This window comes from Temnothorax longispinosus, chromosome 6, assembly GCF_030848805.1.
Source record: "Temnothorax longispinosus isolate EJ_2023e chromosome 6, Tlon_JGU_v1, whole genome shotgun sequence".
Lineage (NCBI taxonomy): Eukaryota > Metazoa > Arthropoda > Insecta > Hymenoptera > Formicidae > Temnothorax > Temnothorax longispinosus.
Window position 1 is genome coordinate 17648950 of NC_092363.1, and position 20584 is coordinate 17669533.

The window sequence follows — 20584 nt, forward strand, 5'->3', positions numbered from 1 at the left end:
GAAAACTTACAGATTTAAACAGAACTTATATTTATATATTTATGAATAGCGTATTAAGCTCTATAAAGATTTAAAGCGAGTCTTTAAGTGCAAGGTGAGCACCATTTTGGGTTACCCGATATCACAATAGGATATGAATCTAAACAATACATATACATATACGTTGGCAATTGCGATATAGTAGAGATTTTCAATTTCATTAACTGATTGTTATATAAAAAACGTAATATTTTTTTCGAGATATCAAAAATAGAAAAGGAGATAGTAAATAATTATTTATAGTAGATCAGAGTAATATATATATAATGTAGAAGCCTTATCGAACAATTTAGAAAACTTTACTATTGATTTTCTTAATTAGATTATCATCATCAGATTTATAAGAGGTAGAATATTTAAAAATTTTTTTGAATGTGTACCCGTATTTTATATAACTTACTCTCAGTTTAGATCTAACATTTTTATGTTCTCTTGGTTTTGTATGTACCGCGACCGATACTAACAGGATATGTATATTCCTTCGGGAAATCTTGTAAAGTTGTATTTCTGCGAAAACCGCCTCTTGGGAAGGAGGATGGCGGACGATATCCCGAATTCGGTTTCATTCTGAACTCCGGTTTAAACACACGTGTCGCAAACTGATCAGTCTTATTTGAAAGACTGATATTATCCGTTACAAATTCTTTCGGGGATATTATTGGGGGGATGTCTTCCGCCGATCCATTGTCATCATAAGCGAAATCTTGATTCTTTTTCATGTAATTCGACACATTTTGCCTATAATGTCTCTGATTTGGCGGACAATACGATGCGTTGTACTGATTTATACCTGTCGCAGGCATGACATTCATACCTTGTTGCGATCTCGAATACGAAACTGGTGGTATGTATTGAGGAACATCGTAAACTGCTCGATTGTCTTGATACTTCTTGTAATAATAATTGGATTTTGCTGGAACGTTATCGGCAGTATTTCTCTGCGCTTGTACAGCGCAGGTATTCGTATCATACGTATCTCTAACATAACTATTCATTTGCGCGTAAGGATTATGTTTTTGCTGCTGGTCATGCACGTTGTTGAAATTATTCGGTTGATTGCTAGGTTGAGAAAACGTGGTATAATTCGCGCATGGCGAATTATACAGAACGGGCACTGCATACTGCAACTGTGAATTCCATGTTTGCATATACGGCGCGTACATAACTGGATGTGAGACATAATCCACCGTATGCGCATTGTTGAAATCGTCAAGTCCAAAAGCTGCAGGATTGTAAACGTGCATCATTGCAGGCTGCGCTGCAATATACGGATGCTCAACGTGGAAACCGTCTTGCACCGAGGTACTCCACCTAGCCTGATTAGTTTGACACGGTGATAAAGAATGACCGGGGTAATCCGAAGCCATAACGGATCTCTGCTGTACGTTCGGTCCGTATCTGTAAAGTACATTTGAATTTTCTCTATTATTACTCATCGTAGTTTCCAGCGTAGACGTAGCGGTGACATTGTTGTCGTTGGATATTGGTGCGTTGTACTCGTATGGCAACGCGCTGAAAGAAGTATTTGGAATCTGCGACAGCCGCATCGCGTCGCTAACCGAAAATTGTTGATCATAAAACTTGCTGTCGTTCAGTTCCCACGGCGACATCTGCCTCGTTGGATTTCCTGCTTGAGTGAAAGTCTGTTGCGTATTAAGATGCATATTTTGAACAGGCTGCTGTACACTCATAACTGTCGCGCCTTTTTGCGCAGCGTTATCAGACGGTTGATCCCAAGTAGCTTGACTGCTCTCAAATTGATTTACATCATTCGTGCGTTGCATATTTTCTAACTTTACCGAATACTGATGTGTCACATCATTGAATTGCGAATTTGTAGAATACTCATCAGAGGTTAAATTAAAGGACGAGTGTTTAAACAAATCTGTTTCTTCATTTTTCGTATCTCTATGTTGCTGGTCAATACTGTCGACTTTAATTAAGATATCACTCGTTTCTACGCGACACTGTTGTGCTTCTGACGTTGCAAGTTCTTGTTCCGGATGAGCAACACTTGAATTCGTATTTTCCTTACTTTGTGTCTCCATTTTTACAGGTTTTATATCCTTTCTATCGTTAAACGCTAAATCGATACATTCACTGGTCGATTTTACATTTATCGGTTGAATTATTTCTTTCTTCTGCTTTGCCCAATTCTCCAAATTGCTTGTGTTAGGTTCTTCAGTCCCTGTATCTGATTTTATAAATGTATTAACAGGTGTGTGCTCTCGCTTCGGAATTCTACGTTCAGCACTGCCATTACGATCCCTATCAAACCTTCGATTAGTGTACGCATACGACGGATTTCTTCCATACGCAGCATGTCTCGGAATATTTTGCGTCGGCTTCGAGTACGCCGAATTTTTATACTGCGCGACAAATGTATTTTTTCTACAATCAATACTGCGATTTGCTCTTTGATCGCTTTGAGCATTTTTTTCACAAACAATCTTCTCATTTTTCCTTTCAGTTTCATTTAATGGCGAATCGACATTTTCAGGCGTATGTGCCGCTTTCTCAGTTTTATTTTTATCATCAGAGAAGTTAGATGTATTCTTTCTGAGAGAATCTTGACCTTTTGATTTCGATGCAAATTGTTTTGGCGTTGTTTGTTGCAGTTTCTGTGAAGCTTTATCTCTGTTTAAATTTTTATTTTGACATGTATCAGCTGCCTCAACACCTGTTTTCACCACGTTTGGTTTCCCAGCAGCATTTTTCGTCTCCTTTTCTATTGCATTTCTTGAAACATTACGTCGTTTTACAAATTCTTGTCTTCTTACGATAGTATTTTTTGTATTATTTTGTTTGTTATTAAAGTGATCCCTTCCAATTTTATTAGGGGTGCTCAGTGATTTCGATGAATTGGAAACTGCTTTCTTGGAATCGTTACTAGGACTGGAAAACTTTTCATTGTCTTTGGCTAAATTTGTATTACTGCCAGTCTTAATACCCGTTTTTGTTATATTACTTGTTCTTACTCGCACATCTGAAAATAGAATAAATAATAAATATATATTAGAAATAGATATTACATATCTAATATTACATAAGATTATATGAAACATGTACTCATATGGTATATACTTTACAGATAAAAAGAAATATATATATATGTATATATATTTACCTTTATCCTTTGGTTCTGTTGAAGGTTTACTGCTTTCTGTACTAGTTATTTTGCAAGTTGACCTTTGTTCATCGTTTACCTTTGACGTACATGGTGTTATGGATTTGGAATCATTATTATTACCATCGGAATGTATTAATTTCATCTCTTTTGCGCCTCCATCAGTTTTTTGTGAATCGGAAGAACTTTTCGTTACCGCGTCCCTAATTTATTACAGATATAAAATATCACAACAAAACAGGACATTTAATACAAATAAGTTAGATTCTGTTTATACTTACTGTACAACGTCTTCAGCATTGTTCTCTGATGTACTTGATTGATCTTTCTGCTCTTTGTTTATACAGAACTCGGCCTCCACCTTTGCTGTTACAATACTTTCCACGATACTCAGCATATCTTCTTCGTTCTTTTGATCAGCTAGCTCATCAGCATTCGGAAACAGATTAGTTGTATCTATATTTTTACTCCACACGTTCTCATCGCTCTCAGGCATTGCATCATCACACGAATGTGTTTTACATGTATCATCTGTTGAGGAATATTTATTGGATTCTCGACCTAAAAGCTTCTTGACTGTTTCGGTCACTGCCAAAACCTCCTTTTCTATCTTCTTGTCCTCATCCTGGTTTTGCGCTTGCTTATAGACAACAGCTTTTACCTTTTCGCTGTAATAAAAAATCAATATAAAAGTAACTTCAAAGCGTAAGACACTGACAAAATGTTACCACATATACCTTCAGTCCGTCCTCTTATATACCAGCTAGTAATAATATATACAAAAATACATATATTAGCAAATTGTAGAAAATGTGCATAGACTATTTCAGAGCTATAAGTTATATAGAGATTTAATCTGAGAAACAAGATTCCGATTACATTTTTCAAGCTTAATTAGTCATGATTCTTTAATTTTGCTTCGCAATCAAATGCTCCAATATTTATAACTAAAGATAACGTTCTAAAATATCTTGCACATATATGACAAATGTTTATAAATATGCTGTAACTATAAATTTAATCTATATATGACTTATAATAGTCCTACAATGCACATACTTCAAGTAATGTACTTGTACTCGCATATTATTACACAAGACAAGTTACTTTGTCTCTTATATCTTACAAAATTGTTAACAACATCGCAATTGTAGTAAAGGCTAATGCTGTAGAAAATACTTAAAAAAAAAAATGAAATTATCAAGAAGTAAAATGATCCATGATAAACAAATGTGATTTCATGAAGGCACAAAACAATGTTAATACACAGCACAAAATATATATATATATACTAAGGCAAAGAAATAAGGGTTAAACATACGGATTTGCTGAATGAGATGTATTTTTCAGCCATTGCATATTATGTAGCTTGTTGAGTGCAGCCTTCCGCTCTATGTCGGAAGTCTTTTCAACAGTGTTATCCATTATACCTATCACAAATATATTCATGAGACTAAATATTTATGCAACGTGTCCAGCTAAGCTTAAGTTTACACTTAAAAGACGCTCTTATACCCTCTGCAAATTATTTATGTCCAAAAAGTATTCTGGGTTATAAATAACTCTGGGTTACAAATGACAATAAAACAGTATGATGAAAAATTAATTACTTGTGACTATTATTTTCAATCGCAGCAATAAATAAACGAATTTCTCATGGCTCAATAAAAACTGGCTTGTAAAATAACCCAGAATTTCGTATAATACCAGAGAACAAAATTCTATTCCACGCGTGGCGTTTAGCATCTCGCTATATGTCCCACGAGTAATTGAAGAAAGGAATAATTCGTCCAGAGGATCACAAGGTATTGTTAATACGATAATAGTGACGCAAGAACGGCGAGAAATCCGAGTAATCAAACCAATCCGCCGATCTCCGCCGAGGGTCGAGCACAAGCGAATTTCGGGAAAGCTTCCTGCCAGGCCCCCTACAAACTGACCTACTTTTTACACGGATCCTCGGTGTAAATCGGCTCCCAACGTCGTTTTTCCCCTCTCGAATGTAAACACAAACAGCGAGGCAATGTTATGGTTTCGACAACGCACACAGGCTATCCGGGGAGGAAGGGGAGGTTGCACGAGGTTGTTTTTGAAACGGTAGATTTACGTTACACAGAACGCGAACCGGTATGCCGAGGGCAGCGAAATTACGGACCCAAGTTATCGGAATAACAACGCGGGAATAAATCCCTCTTCACGTTACCTTGCCAGATTGTAATATTCGCCGAGACGATTGAACGTGGAATTACAGACGGCCCAGCAGTACCGGAAAGAATGTTGCCCCAGCCCTGGTGCAGATACAGACGATACGGACGCCATAAACAGAGATGCAGCAGGAAAATTTCAAAAATTCCACCGCTAGTCGACTGGCTATTTGCCAACTGCGCTGATTGGCTGCCGGAGAAGAGAGGAGTCCTCCGTAGGGCTGCGTTCGGATTCCCCACCCGAGTCACCCGAGTGCTAAAAATCCTATAGTATATGTCACGTGCACTATAGATTTTCAGCACTCAGGTGGGGAATCGGAACGCACTCTAGTAGAGTTTTTTCATAGGTGTATCATAAAGCTCGTATTGGCGCGACGACATCATAAAGGAGGATTCACATTGGTTGGCGTCCAATCCGACATCCAATAAGAAAATCTATTGTCTAATGTTTATTTTTCTATACCAATGTAGGTTAACTTCAATTTTAATTGGTTTAAATTTTTTATTTTTTCTAATTCAAAAAATTAAAATAAATTAACTTACTTTTTATTTTTTTCTGGGTCTCAAAGAACTAAAATAAGATAAAAATTAATTAAACCGTGATTAAATTTAATCTACATTTTAGTAAAAATAAACATAAAAATTAGAGAAAAATAAAAAGTAAGTTAAACCGAGATTAAAGTTAATCTATATTGATAGAAATAAATATAAACCATTCTGTACTGTTTATATTCCATCGCAAATGACATCCGATCACTCACTTCGACTGGACAATTAATTTTTGATTGGTTGGTCCAATGGAAGAACTCCAGGCACCGGGGGCTGTGATTGGCTGTGGTCAATCTCGCAACGTGATCGAACGGGATGCTCCCCTTCTAGTGACGTAACACAGAATACACTTGCCACTAGTTGGCATCACTTTTTGTTGTTGGCAGTCTTGACTGTGACTCGTCGTTGACAGGTTGACAATTGTGGACGCCGTGACAGGTGCCGGTCGAGGCAGATGTCAATGCGCGTCGATAGTTTCCGCATTTTGGATTAATTTGACAGTAGAACTGTGTAGTTTTTTCAGTGGAACTTTATAACATTTTTATACGCGTAATTTTGTTACATTTTTTATATACGTGAGACGTGAACGTCCTTCGTGCTCCGAATATTGTAGCACATTTCGACGAGATTCTCGGTGGACCAACCTTTCGTAAGTCTAAAAGGTTAAATATAATAAATTATATAGTCTCCGTCACACACAAAATACTGTTAATGAACGATTAAATGAATCGTATCAATTATTTTCTAATTATTTATACGAGTTTCTGATTAAACGACTGAAGCGGCCCACTGGGAAATTGCTGAAACGAAATGGTTACTTTTTGTAATGAATGAAATAAATTAAAATCCATTGTTATCACTAGTACAAAGTGCAAAAGAATATGCATTTGTGAACTTGTAAAAATAAACGTTATACAAAGCTAAACCTGAACTGATGATTGGCTCCAGAATATATGTTCAGGAGAATCTTGGCATGGACAGTCATTTCTATGGGAAAAAATTCTTCAAAGGTACAGTTAATACAGTTATTAGAAAGTGTTGGCGGTTTTAAAACCTTAACTTATTAATTTTTGAAACCGTTACTCGATTATTGATTTGAGTTTATCATGTTGAAAACATCAGTCAACCATTCAATCAGATGAATTAATCGGAGATTCTTTTTTTATGTTTATTTTTGCAGGTGTGTGCACATGTGTATATTACTTTCGCACCGTGCGCTAATGAAAATGACTGGCTTTTTTCTACAGTACAATGTTTAATTTATTTCATTCTGCCTGCTTGTTACAAAATAATATAGCTATTTGGTTTCAGCAGACTCTTGATGGTTACACCACGTGTCAACTCTAGCTCATGAAGTCATTAAATGCTTCGTTTTAGGAATACCGTATTTCGGGCAAAAATTTGCGTTAAAGATATTTATCTTAATTTATTGTAATTTTTGCTGAAAGATAAAAGTACATACCCACGTGACACAAGTGTTCGATGAAATACTTTGTTTGGAGAGACACGCGAACGTCAATATTATGCTATACTTTATAGATATGATATGGATATCGTCGAGACGTTTTAGGTATCTTTAACAAAATTTGTACAAGAGTTTGGAACAATATAGAAGCGTTCACTATGTTTTCAATTAAAATTCGTAAATATTCAAATAATATAGATTAATAATAAGGAAAACTCTGACCAATTTGTTTTGAAACACAAATTTTCGTTAGAACAGTAAATTCAACATACTTTGATCGATAATCAATTTTAACTTTTTGATGCTAATAGACATTTTAAATCATTGAAAAATTTATTGGGCAAAATATCATTCCAACCAAGATAATAAGTAAAATAAATAATATAATATGGTATCATTGGTGTTCTAGTTTTTAAATCTCGCAATGCTAAACTATTGTTCGTCATGTATGCTGTTAACAGGAGCATATTTTATCCCGAAACAAATTATACTTTCGTATGATAATTACCGGGAAAGTGACATGCATTTAAAGCAAAGAATATTTATACTTTTTCCAACAGGAAGTGAAATAATGAATATAATCAGTGTACTTATCTACATACTAGTTGTTTACCTCTAAAGCGTCGTCTACAATGGCAGCAGGGACATGCAGTAAGACGTAAGCAGTAAGCTACTGACCAACCACAGTCGATTATATTCTTGAATTGTAAAAATCCCATTAGTCAATAACTTACTGCTTACGTATTACTGTATAATCCTGCTGCCATTGTAGACGACGCTTTACAATTGAGTTTTATATCTTATTGCAAATTAATGTATATACTTTTCACAGATATATATACAAGTGTAACTCTAACGCTACAAGTTACCGGTATTCTGTTGATTATATTTTAAAATTTTTTTGCAAAAGAGAACCGGTTTATTTGGCCAGTACATTTTTCAAGTATATCTAGTAGCATTATAATTTTCTAACACAGACATTTTTTTCTCAGAATTTTAAATCCCACAAAGGAGCAAAAAGTAATATTTCTCAGAATTATTGCGCGAGGAAGTAAATATGTTATTTGAGACAATGAGAGAGTAGTAGGTACAAAGTCTCCTCCCTTCGTTCGAGATCAAGGGTTGCTCTCGAGACGATCAGCGATATTCTTGGTACGCGAGAACACGCGTTCTTCGAGCTAATGGACTAAATGCTCGACAATTGCCTCTACATTGCAACGCTTCAAATTGAGTTACTTGTGACCGTTGAATTAATCGTACGATAAATAGCTGGCACGCACGCGACTCGTATACGCGATGCATGAGAGGATGCATTACAGCGCGCAGCACTACGATTAGATTACGTGTACCGTCCAGAGGATGCCGCCTTCCTCTTTTATTAGAAAACGACGAGTGGGAAGGGAAACATATTCGCACATTAGGCATATATTTATTCTAGAGGACTCGGTGTACAGGCAGGTCAAGGTTGTATACGCTTTCGAATAGATCTCGGCGCCCCTTTTCCCATCCGGACAATCTGGTGAACACGCAATTCAATGGGCTTCATACTGACGAACGGCGTGCCGCGAGGAATTGCACGAAGAGACGTCTGCATACACACGACGCTCGGATACCGCGCGATGCGCCTCGGCCTTTAATCGGAGGAGCGAAATTCTCTCAATTCAGAGGTAAAATATATATGTATATGTGTATGGATGTGTGCATGCGAAGATACGTGTGAGATTTATTAATTACATTTAATTACATAATCAATCGATGTAGGAAACGTCGAAGGCTAGCGCACCCGTGTGCATTAAGCGGCGCGATCTGCACAAGTTTTTTGTTATCTGGAAAGTATCGCATAAGTCGACCCGGTAATCAATGGTTAACCTGGTCAGCCTTGAAACTCTTTTGAACTCCTTTGAACTGTTATGAAATGAAAGCCACCTGGGCCGCTAATTTATAATTCTCATCTATGACTCTATTTTACAATTTTATATCGCGATAAGTGAATTAAAATGAAATAAATAAATAAAATAAGTAACAAATAGTTTTTTTTCCAAGAAAACCGTAAAGAATTAAATCGAAGCCAGTTATACGAATCTGCAGACGCAAATATCTGATATCATATGATTATATTACTTATCTATTTCTAATTCTTTATGCAAAGGAAATTAGTTTTGATTTCTATTCGGGTCCTTTTCAGTCAACAAATCGAATAGGATAATTTTATTATTTTTATTAAATTTGAAATTAAATTTTACGTTCAATTTTCAGTTGTGCTATTATTTTATGTATTAGTAATACGACCGCAAATGTTTTCATATATTAAATTACCTCTACATTCTTTGACTGAAAGGAAAAAATTGTAGATAATATAAAAAATTTTGAATAAACAAACAGGTTACAGACAAAATTTGCAATTCTTTATGTATATTTTATATATACATTATATAATATTATATATATATTAAATGCAATTTGATGATTAAAAGTATCTCGACAACGTTAAAACCTTTTAATAGATTTTAACAAATATTCTGACAGGCATAAACGTATCGATTAACGTATTTTTCATGATTCTGTATAAAAAGTGCGAAGGTTAACAGCAACTTTTCCCCAACCGATGTAAGTTCGGCTCGTTATCCGGGTATATAAGGAGCACGGCGAAACACGCGTACTTTCAGTCTGCAGTCCGCTGGAATTTGTAAGCGCGAGAGAGCTTTGCGGTGCATATCAACGGGTTAATAAATTTAGTACATACATAAAGTAGCACGGTGCAGCTTCTATATGAATTAGAGTGACTTCGTGGAGAAGAAAAAAAGAAAAAAGGCAAATACGTGCGTGTTCGGCGAAAACCCGTTTCTCTCCCAGTGAAAGTATCCAGCTTTGCACGCACACCGCTCTCCATCATCAATTGATTTATTGTTGCGGTTCCGGTTCCACGTTTTTCGTCCATGGTAAATTTAATCATATCTAGTATACGCGACGCAACGTAATCTCACGTTTGCGCGATGTTTCAACGATAATTCATATTGTCAATATAGATGAACACATAATGCGCGAATAATAATACGTATTTTTATTTTTTCCTGGTACAGATAACATCGCTAACTCATTCAAAGAAATCAGGAAGAATTAATTGCTACGTATATGTCTACAAAAGCATATTTTTATCTACTTAAAGACAGTAATTAAAACCAATTCGTTAGACAATTAATTTTAAATAGATATACAGTGCGCTTGATTTAGGTGTATACGTTCAATTATTTCCTTAAATAATAAAGTTAAAACAAAATTGTTTAAATGTATAAAAATTATTTTGTTTGAGAAGATCCAAAGAATGACTTGAACAAAAGTTTTAAATTATTTTTGTTTGTGTTTTAATGACAGTTTTATTCTTTTTAATAGAATAAATATCTATTTAATAGGCATCTATTTTATTAGTTTTGTAAGATATTCGACTATCGAAAATTACGTTTTATCGCACATTTTGAATTTGTTATCAAATGTCTTACGAAACTGGGATAAAATAGATATATTATTCTATTTAAAAAAATAAAACTGTCATTATATAGATCTTTTTAAACAAGATAACTTTAATTCGAAACATTTTTTACAATTATTATTTAAAAAATAATTGAGTATGCACTTCAACCCACATATTGAGGGATTTTATGTTAAGATATACAAGCAAGTATTTTTTATTTTTTCTCAAATTTTTTTGATAGTTTTATACGATATTGAGATATTTTTTTTTACATGAAGTTTTAACCACGATAATTGTTCGGACGGCGAATTCCCTTAGTTTACACGGATTTTATAATCACTTCTCTAAAGCCGTTTCAAGTTAGCAAAGGTCAGGTCTTTAATAAAAATAATTTTTAATAAAAAACGACTAAATTATCGGTGATTAAGTTACTTCTGTCAATTGAAAAAGAGACTGCATGTAAAATTCAGATTGAGATTTTTCTATACGTATATAATTACTTAGTGTTTTTTGACTATCAAAATCATAAGCTAATTCTTCCGTTTCTTTTGAGCCAATTATTTCATTTTACAAGTTGTTTCAGTTTTTCTTGTGTCGAACATCTAGTTTTATTCAGTATCTTGGACATTCATTATCTCTTCTCGTTACGTCTTCGATCTGCAAAAACTTTAATGTGTTATCCAACGTTCGTCACTCGCACAATTTTCAAAATCGATCCAAATCCATCGTAAAAATGCAAATAGCGAAATAAACTGTGATTGTAAATAATTTTTGATACCGAAAATTGATGTTTTGTGACTTGTGCAGTATTAACATTGTATTGTGGACAGAAAAATAAGTTAACGGAATAGAAAGATCGACAATTAATTTGAGATATTTATAATAGGAAAGAAGATGACCAGATGTTTATTTGAGCCTTTCTTGCATATCCATTTGCGTTTCGTTTTCTTGCGTGTTGTTTTTTATCTGTTCATTGACCTCTTTAACGATCTGTATATAACTTGGTTGATTCGTTGAATTTCTATTTAAATCTTTAGATTTAAGGCTTTTTTTAACTTTCAAAATAAAAATAATTTAATATGAATTGAGTAAAATATAAACTGCGAGACTCCGCGATGTTCTTTTCCTGAATTTTGTAATTTCGTGTTTTGTCGGTTATCTTTTTGTTATAACGCATTTTTGTACCTCCTATTCATTGTACAAAGCCTTGCATTTCTATGCCTTTGTATATTCTACTTGATAAGAGTGCAATTATTTAGACTTTATCATTTCGATAATGGAACGTGTACGTCGTACGATAGAACGTAGACAGGTTTCCTTAAATACGACACTTTTGCATGATATCCGCTAAAATTTATCGTTGAATTAGCAATTAATTAATCAAATGGTTAAACCACGGATCGGTTAGTATATTTATAAAAGAAACGATATATAATTAGTTCAAATTAAAAGTATATCGAGGCTCTCTTGAATAAATTAACGTAATAATAGGGAGGCAATAAGAGCCAAGCGCAGTAATTCACGCACAATATTATGTATTATAAGTCAATACAAAACTAACGAAATTCGCGGACGGTTCGACTCTTTTTTGGAGTCATCTTCGGCGCAATGTGAAGGTTACAACGTAGTCAAATTAGATAAAATACAAAAGAAAATGTGTGTAAAATATGGATCAATAGTGCGGTCTTTCATACTCGCAGTTGTTTCTCAGGTGTCGATCCGTATTCACACCTGTCGAACTTTGCGTATGAGAAACAACTGCAAGTATGAAAGATCGCACTATTGATCCGTATTTTATACACATTTTCTTTTGTATTTTATTTAATTTGACTACTAGTATTTCTCTATATTTTTAAATGTAGAATGTTGTACATATGTGTGTGTACACGGAAAGATTTATATATATTTAATGGTTCGTTGTTTTTTGTGCACGAAGCTGGCTTGATCCAGGATGGCTACTGAAGCTGATCGCTGGAAGAAAAAAACCTGTCTCGATCGGCTGCGCAAATTAGCATCGAGACGCGTGCCGATCCTAGCGTGGTTACCGAAATATAACTCGGAAAAATTCTTCAGCGATGTCATAGCCGGCGTAACAGTCGGTCTTACCGTTATGCCACAAGGACTCGCATATGCGACATTGGCTGGTTTGAAACCACAGGTATGCAATACAATCTTACAAATGAAACACATTGACTACCAATTCCATAGAATTAGATGATATAATAATGATAGATAGTAAGTTTAAATTAATATCTTAATATTAATGGCAAATATCAATGTTTTTTTTTCTTATCGACGCTTGTCTCCAATACGAGAACGTGTTATTAATATCGTGTTTTGTTTCCAGTATGGTCTTTACTCGGCATTTATGGGCGCAATAGTTTACGTAATATTTGGCTCCTGTAAAGACATCACAATCGGCCCTACCGCGCTCATGGCGCTAATGACTCACGACTATGTGGAAGGAAGAAATGCTGATTTCGCCATACTTCTCGCATTCTTATCCGGTTGCCTGCAATTACTAATGGCATGTTTACGTTTAGGTATGCTGACTCAAACGAATAAGAAAATGCTTTATTTTAAGTGAACATCGGGATATGCGATAGAAAGTAAAATTTCAAGTGAAATAATTAAGTATTTCCATTCAGAAATGCGCAAGGTAAGACTTACGCGAGGTACGCAGGCTATGCGCAAGAGTTATTGGAAGTTTTTAAGGTTTCCAAGTAAAGCCAATGCTATTTTGCACATATCCTCGTTACATATTTGAATGGTATCTTTAATGATTTAACGGATGTTATGTATTTGCGTAATATATAAAGATGCAATTTTGTAGGTGTACTTGTAGACTTTATCTCGATACCAGTTACTGTGGGATTTACGTCAGCAACGTCTGTTATAATCGTTGCTTCGCAATTGAAAGGGTTGTTAGGTTTAAAAATTTCATCTCAAGGATTTGTGGACACTTCAATTAAAGTCTTCGAAAATATCGGTGACACGAGTCCATGGGATGCTGGGATGAGTATCTCTTGTATCGCAATACTATTGTTGTTTAGGGTAATGAATGAACCTTTATATTCGTTTGATATTTATATTATATCCAAATATATTCTCTTGATAAGTACTTTGTACAATTCACAGAAAATGAAGGATGTCAAATTGCACGCCATCGGCAAGAAGTCGACGAATTATCAGCAGATAATCGCGAAAGCGATATGGCTGCTCTCCACGGCGCGGAATGCCATCGTCGTGGTCATTTGCTCCGTTATCGCTTACAAATATGACTCGTCCGAGTCTGGATCTCCGTTTATTCTAACAGGTCCAGTGAGATCTGGTCTTCCGCCCTTCGGCCTGCCACCTTTTTCCACACAAGTGAATAATCAGACTTTCACCTTCACGCAAATGTGCTCCGAATTGGGTGCTTCCATAGTATTGGTGCCGATAATAGCTGTGCTCGGCAATGTGGCCATAGCCAAGGCCTTCATGAACGAGGGAAAAGTCGACGCTTCCCAAGAACTCCTGACGCTCGGAATCTGTAACATTCTTGGGTCTTGCGCGAGTTCTATGCCGGTTACAGGATCGTTCAGTAGATCAGCGGTGAATCACGCCAGCGGCGTGAAGACTCCAATGGGTGGATTGTACACCGGAATTCTGATCATACTGGCCCTCAGTCTGCTCACACCGTATTTCTATTACATCCCGAAAGGTAGGCAAAACACTTTAACGCGCGCAACACATGCAATACCAATTTGGCGTAATTGTTACCCTCTTTTTTTTCCAGCTTCATTATCGGCCGTAATCATTTGCGCGGTAATATACATGATCGAGTACGAGGTTGTGAAACTGATGTGGAAATCGAGCAAAAAGGATCTCGTACCGATGTTCGTTACCTTTTTGTTTTGCCTCGTCATTGGTGTGGAATACGGTATTTTATCGGGGGTCGGCATAAATCTGATGTTCCTGCTGTATCCTTCCGCAAGACCTACGGTCCACGTCGACAAGTGCACAGTAGGTAGTAGCAAAACAAAAAATTCTAACGAAGGAATCTCTTCTCTCTCTTTTTCTTCTTCACTACTCTAAATTGTTAATTGTAGAACTGTGAACAAAGGAGCGTTGAACCTGACGCGTACATTGGATTTATTCTTTTCCGAGATATACGATTTTACTATTACGCGCCTAAATGTTATGTTTCAATGAAACTAATGCCAAATTTGTTATAGACCGATTGTGGTGCTGAATACCTGCTGGTCACACCAGGAAACAGCTTATATTTCCCAGCTGTCGATTTTATAAAGCAGTCGGTTGGTAATGCTGGCATAAAGCAAGGATCTAGTCAAATACCGGTTGTTGTTGATTGTAGATATATTTTAGGGGCGGACTTTACGGCTGCTAAGGTAATATCTTTTTTTAGAGAATTGAACATATTTTCAACACATTCGCTACCACATTAGATTTTGTACCATCACAGACTACGTTATATCTCTGCCATCTGCTTCGACATAATAATTACTCGATATCGTAATCAAAATCTCAGACCACGCATGTTACTTGTACTATAATATTTTCCATATTATTTGATGCACACACACCAACGAGATAGACTTTATTTTCATAGATTGCACAATTGGCTGTTATATATATATATAATATGTGATATTGACATTATGTGAGAATCAACCGTGTCACACATATATGATACTAGTAGCGAATGTGTTAAAGTAATATGATTAAACTATAGATCGTGCTGAATTCAAGTGTTGCTTCTTTCTCAATTCAGGGTATGAAAACGTTGATCAATGAATTTAGTAGTCGCAAACAGGGATTGTACTTCTACAATCCAAGATCGGATGTGGTTACTGTTTTGAAAGGTGCCTGCGGCGACGAATTCCAGTACGTTTCGACTCAGGAAGAGCTCTCTTATCTGTTATCAACAATTCAAGGTATTTGAATTATTTACCATAATCATAAGGTGAAACGATAATAATGTGAAGTGTGGTAATTATTTACAAAAGATGACACTTTATCGATTTATAAATATAAGATGTCTGGAAATAAGCGTAATATCTTTCGTGGTCAGATACAGTGGATTAAACTAGATAAAAAAAGTCCTCTATCGATTTTTATAATTAATAAAAAATTAAATTCTCAAATGAGTTACGCTTTGTAAATAATTATAACTTATAAGTATCATAATATCAAAATTTTAATAATAAATTTTATTTTTATATCTAAGAAAAATTTATGCATTTTCTTATTTTCAGACAAATCTTCGCACCAACTTCTTGAGCAAACACATGATAAATTACATTCATCTTTAATGCTAAACAATTCGGAGATGATTCACAGAAATGCGCGTGGTTCCTGCCATGAACTTAGTGAAGTCACTAGTACACTTTTACACGCGACTGCAAGTTGAAATTGAATCTCATTCGATTGAATCTCATTCGATATATTAATTTAAAAAAACAAAAGGTTTTATTAAACAGAATGTTACATAGTTACAATCTTTATTTAAATGATATTAAGCACACAAAACAATAAATTAAAAGCGACGTAGAAATAAAATTATTTCTTAACCTGAAGGTTTTGTTCTTATTTTTGCAATTTAGAAATCATAAATAATCCTGCTGCTTGACCTAAATATTATTATATATCCTAATGTATTATATATCCTAAGAATTATTTCAATCTCATCTTCATATTTATATGTACATGTAATGCATAGAAATCTACGAAGTACAGTCTTAGTTGGCACTTGCACTACTATTGCATATATAATCGTTGTTAACAAAGAACCGTATCACACAATGTAGTGAAGGCACACAAGAGTCCATCACCAGAAGAATTATTTGTCGTTATAAAAGAACGTGTATTCGTTGTGTATATTCGATGTAAGTGTAATTGTTACAAGTGTAACGTCGTAATAATACTCAAAAATATTGCACTCAAAATCATTCTCGTTATCTAATCGATTTCTATTTAATAAGAAATGATGTACTCGTGTATCAATCGATAAAATGTATCGATGATATATCTCTCTTTGTGCTTTCTCATACGTTATGGAAATCACAAATCCTCAAACTTACATACTTTGCTGTCGGGCGGTAGAATAAAATTATACTTTTTTACATAAATTTGGCGTGGAATCTAATTTAAAGAATAAAATAATTGATTTTTTTGCATTAATTTTCAATACGATGCATATAATACTCTGAAATACCTGGAAAATTAAAAAAAAATAATTCTGTAAAGATGGAACTCTTTTTAATATAATTTTACTCCAAAACGTAGCACTAATTAATTTCGTTATCCTTAAATTATACAAGAATTCTTAATTTATATCTGTTCTACATGCTCGATGAAGGCTGTACGAATCGTTTCCACTGGTTCTTTAGAGCTCCATATAAAATTTGTTTTACATGCGTTCAATAAAGACCGGAGACAATATCTGTTACTTTACCACGTTTCCCAATCAACGAAGATGTCGTGTTTCTTCGACTAATTGGATTTTCTTTAATTTGCTGGTTTCCCGAATATTTGCCCGCGTTGAAACGACTCTTCCCGAGGCCAAATGTGTCGTACGTTCGTCCAGCAAAAATTCCCGATTCGTTCGGTCTGCCCGAAAATTTGTTGCCGACTTTATCCTTCTGACAAAAGGAATTGTGTCTTACGCCATTCTTCGATAATATCATTGGCGAGTCTTCCGAGCTAGTTTCACCCTTGCTCTTCGCGTAATTTAACTCGTTATGATAATTCCATTCGCGATTTCTCTGCTCCTCGTAAAATTCGTCGCTTTTTAATTGCTTATTGTTAATGTGATACAGTTCGTCGTTCTTCAGATGTCTGTTTCTGGAAACGAGATTATCCCGCCTTCCCTGCTGATCCAATTCCGAAGAATTACCGCAGAAATCATCGAGTCTGATCGCTCTCGATCTCAGCTGCTTCTCGTCGCGTGACTTGGCCGCCTTCGACTGACGCTTATCCCCGTTCCACTGATTCTGTTCTTGCGTAATGACAATGTCGACCATCGAATCTAGACCCTCGTCAATCCTGTCCAGAGATTTCGTTATCAGACTGGGAGACTTCGGTGCGTCGATCGATCTCGGTCGCCTCGTGACGACGGGCTTCAGATTGAAGTCCGTGATGTAGAAGAGACCGCTGTCGCTCTCCCCTTTCGACGAGCACTGATCCCTCTTCGGTCCATGATGGGAGATGTGATGGAAGGATTCCGATCTGCGCATCTTAAATCTGGAGGAGTCGATCAGGAGCGACGCCTGCTCCTGTTTCTCCGACTCGTTCGATCTCTCATAATTCTGCAAGCTCCGATGATCGTCGAAGGAATTCAAGCTTTCGAACTTTCTGATGCGGCACTCCACTCGGCCCCCCGACCGTCTCGACTGCGGACTGGACACGTTTGACTCGAGATAATCGTGGCTGGCCGAGCGTCGTAGATATTTCCTCTTTTCAATCTCGCTTCTGTACTTGGAGCTGTGCCGATGAATCGTCCGTTGATCGGCCGATCGTCCGGAGGACGTCTCGAATCCCTTGGGAATCGAATCGAGCTGCCTGTAAACGTCGATCTGTCTGCTGATCGGTCTAACGTCCGTGATCTTTGACTTGGAAATCTCGTAGCTTCTTATCGTCTTTCGGTTCTTCGCTTCGTTATCCCCGAAATGACGCAGATCGTCGAGGCTCTTTCCGAGCTTAACGTCGATACGATTCGGACCTATCAGTATAGCGTCGCTCTTGGTGTGCTTCTGCAGTTGATCCTCACCGTTGACGCTCCTTATCTGTCCGTCGTAGATCTGATGTTTGCTGTTGTACTTGAGCTTGGAGGCGCTCAGCAGGGAATCGCTGCCGTCACCCAGGGTCTCCTCCTCGACCTCCTCGTCGTGGGAATTGTACATCTCTGCGTGATCGGCAAAGTCGCAATGCCTGGCGGCCAGGATGGCAGACAGGCACGGCGGTGCCCTTCGTGGCGGCTGGGGATGTAGAATAGCCGGCACTATCGCCTCCTCCACGTCAGGTCCCCTCACGACGATCTTCACGCTGCCCTCCATCGACGACTTCGACGTTTTGCGCGGCCCACCGGGACTCGATCTCTTCGTGCCGTCCGAGTCCGTGCTGTAGTCTTGTTCGTTGCCGAAGTAGGTCACCTGCTCGCCCTTCAGCTGATTTTGAAATGCGTTCGAGCCCGCGTTCGGTTTCAGCTTCAAATCTATCTTGGATACTTTATCATAGATATAACTCTCAGAATGGTTCAACGAGACTTTGGAATTCGATCGGTATAATTCGTTTTTGTCCGATTTCTGGTCGTTGCGGACGACTTCTTGATCGTTATTAGGACGACGGTTCAGTTCCTGAGTTTTATCGCTGAATTCCTCCTCGGCGTCCTTCACTATGATCCTCAGCTCCTCGATCACGTCGTCTATCGTTGTCTCCTGATCGTTGCTCTGCGTAGGTGAAGCCTTTTGCCGATTGGTTCTCGCCTGATGCGCCTTCGTGTCTTCAGGGCTGCTGGATCTCTCCGAGGAGCTGATACCCTCGTCCTCCGCGTTCGAGGATACTTTCGGACTTTTAGTGGAAATGAGAATCGTCGGCGAGGATTTATCTCGCTCCTCCACGTTGAGGACATTCTGTTTCTCGATCTGCATCTGCAGAAGCGATACCTTCTTGCTGAGTATCCTGCAGGTTTCTTCCGCGCGCGTCACCCTGCGTTGCAGAGCGTCCACGTCGACGCAGTTGTGCGTCCATTTCTGAACTTCCTTGTGCAGTAAATCAGTTAAAGCGTCCTCCTCGCGTCCGTCGAATTCCCTCAGCCATTCCTGAAGTACCTGCGGCTCTAAGCCAGCTTCGCAGGCCTCAGCCTAAAAGAAAGCGAAATATTTGCGTTCCGATATACGGAAATAAGAGGCAAATCTTATAAAATAACGTATGTATCTTTTTTTATTTTTTATACTAACGATTATATTAAGACACAAATATTGGTAAACATATTATCGTTATAGATATCACATTATATTATATACATGCATGCACATTAAAATAATCATGCCACAATCATATCATTATACATATTGCGTTTAATTATTTTAAAAGACCTTTGTGATGTCGCCGAATATGAAAATAGGATTTAAAAAAAGTGTTTTAATGCACAAAATAAGATTTTTAATCTTAAATTGTGAATTACGGGATTTTTATGGGGTCGCTGAACACGAAAATAAAAATAAAATCTAAAAAGCCCAAAATTACACAGATTCAAAAGTTTTCAGCTTACAAAATAACAGCTGTTTGATTTCCCGATTGTTACTGTTCATTGAAAGGGTTCGACAAAAGTATCAAAATAAATGTATCGAGTGGCGTACAGGGTGGACACAATTATTTTTATCGTGTATCTTACCTGGATATATAGCTTGGTTTGTATGCGGGGTGCAGATTTTAGAAAAGCGTTCAGAAACGAAACTCCTGCGACCCTCAACGCGATAGCCGCCCTCGGAGCTAAAAGAGCGCCCGCTAAAAATCGAAATCTCCCACCTTCCCCGTATTTGAGTCTCAGAGTTGACACCGCTTCCGAAACAGCCGCGTGTCCACCTGGTGCTTGGCACACTTTCGTCAGGAGCTGCAAAAGCAATTAAACGCAATTCCGTTAAACGAAATAAAATGCAATACAGAAGATGTAATATTGAGGACTCGCGATGCGTGCTTGCCGAAGAGAAAGAACGAATGTGTCGAAG

At 36.9% G+C, this 20584-nt stretch overlaps 2 protein-coding genes across 9 annotated transcripts in view; one reads left to right on the forward strand and one right to left on the reverse strand.

The window, feature by feature from the left end:
- Window positions 1-6323: 6323 nt before the first annotated feature.
- Window positions 6324-16432, forward strand: LOC139814409 (sodium-independent sulfate anion transporter). 4 transcript variants are annotated; one of them, XM_071780653.1, is made up of 10 exons: window positions 6324-6581; window positions 8870-9051; window positions 12790-13011; window positions 13201-13396; window positions 13687-13907; window positions 13992-14556; window positions 14632-14858; window positions 15071-15244; window positions 15628-15790; window positions 16112-16432. In XM_071780653.1, exons 3-10 carry the CDS (start codon window positions 12805-12807, stop codon window positions 16264-16266), a joined length of 1908 nt encoding a protein of 635 aa, XP_071636754.1. In that variant the 5' UTR covers window positions 6324-6581; window positions 8870-9051; window positions 12790-12804; the 3' UTR covers window positions 16267-16432. The 4 variants fall into 4 exon arrangements, with proteins under 4 accessions (XP_071636754.1, XP_071636753.1, XP_071636752.1 ...); XM_071780652.1 differs by having other exon boundaries at window positions 6324-6568; window positions 8823-9051; XM_071780651.1 differs by having other exon boundaries at window positions 6324-6568.
- Mwh (multiple wing hairs) overlaps window positions 16341-20584 on the reverse strand; it is a 47970-nt gene continuing 43726 nt past the window's right edge. For all 5 annotated transcript variants that reach the window (XM_071780640.1, XM_071780641.1, XM_071780642.1 and 2 more), the window contains 2 exons: window positions 20251-20469; window positions 16341-19717 (listed from right to left, as the gene is read on the reverse strand). In XM_071780640.1, the coding sequence (XP_071636741.1) occupies window positions 17276-19717; window positions 20251-20469 (2661 nt within the window). In that variant the 3' untranslated portion in view covers window positions 16341-17275. The remainder of the gene's footprint in view (window positions 19718-20250; window positions 20470-20584) is intronic.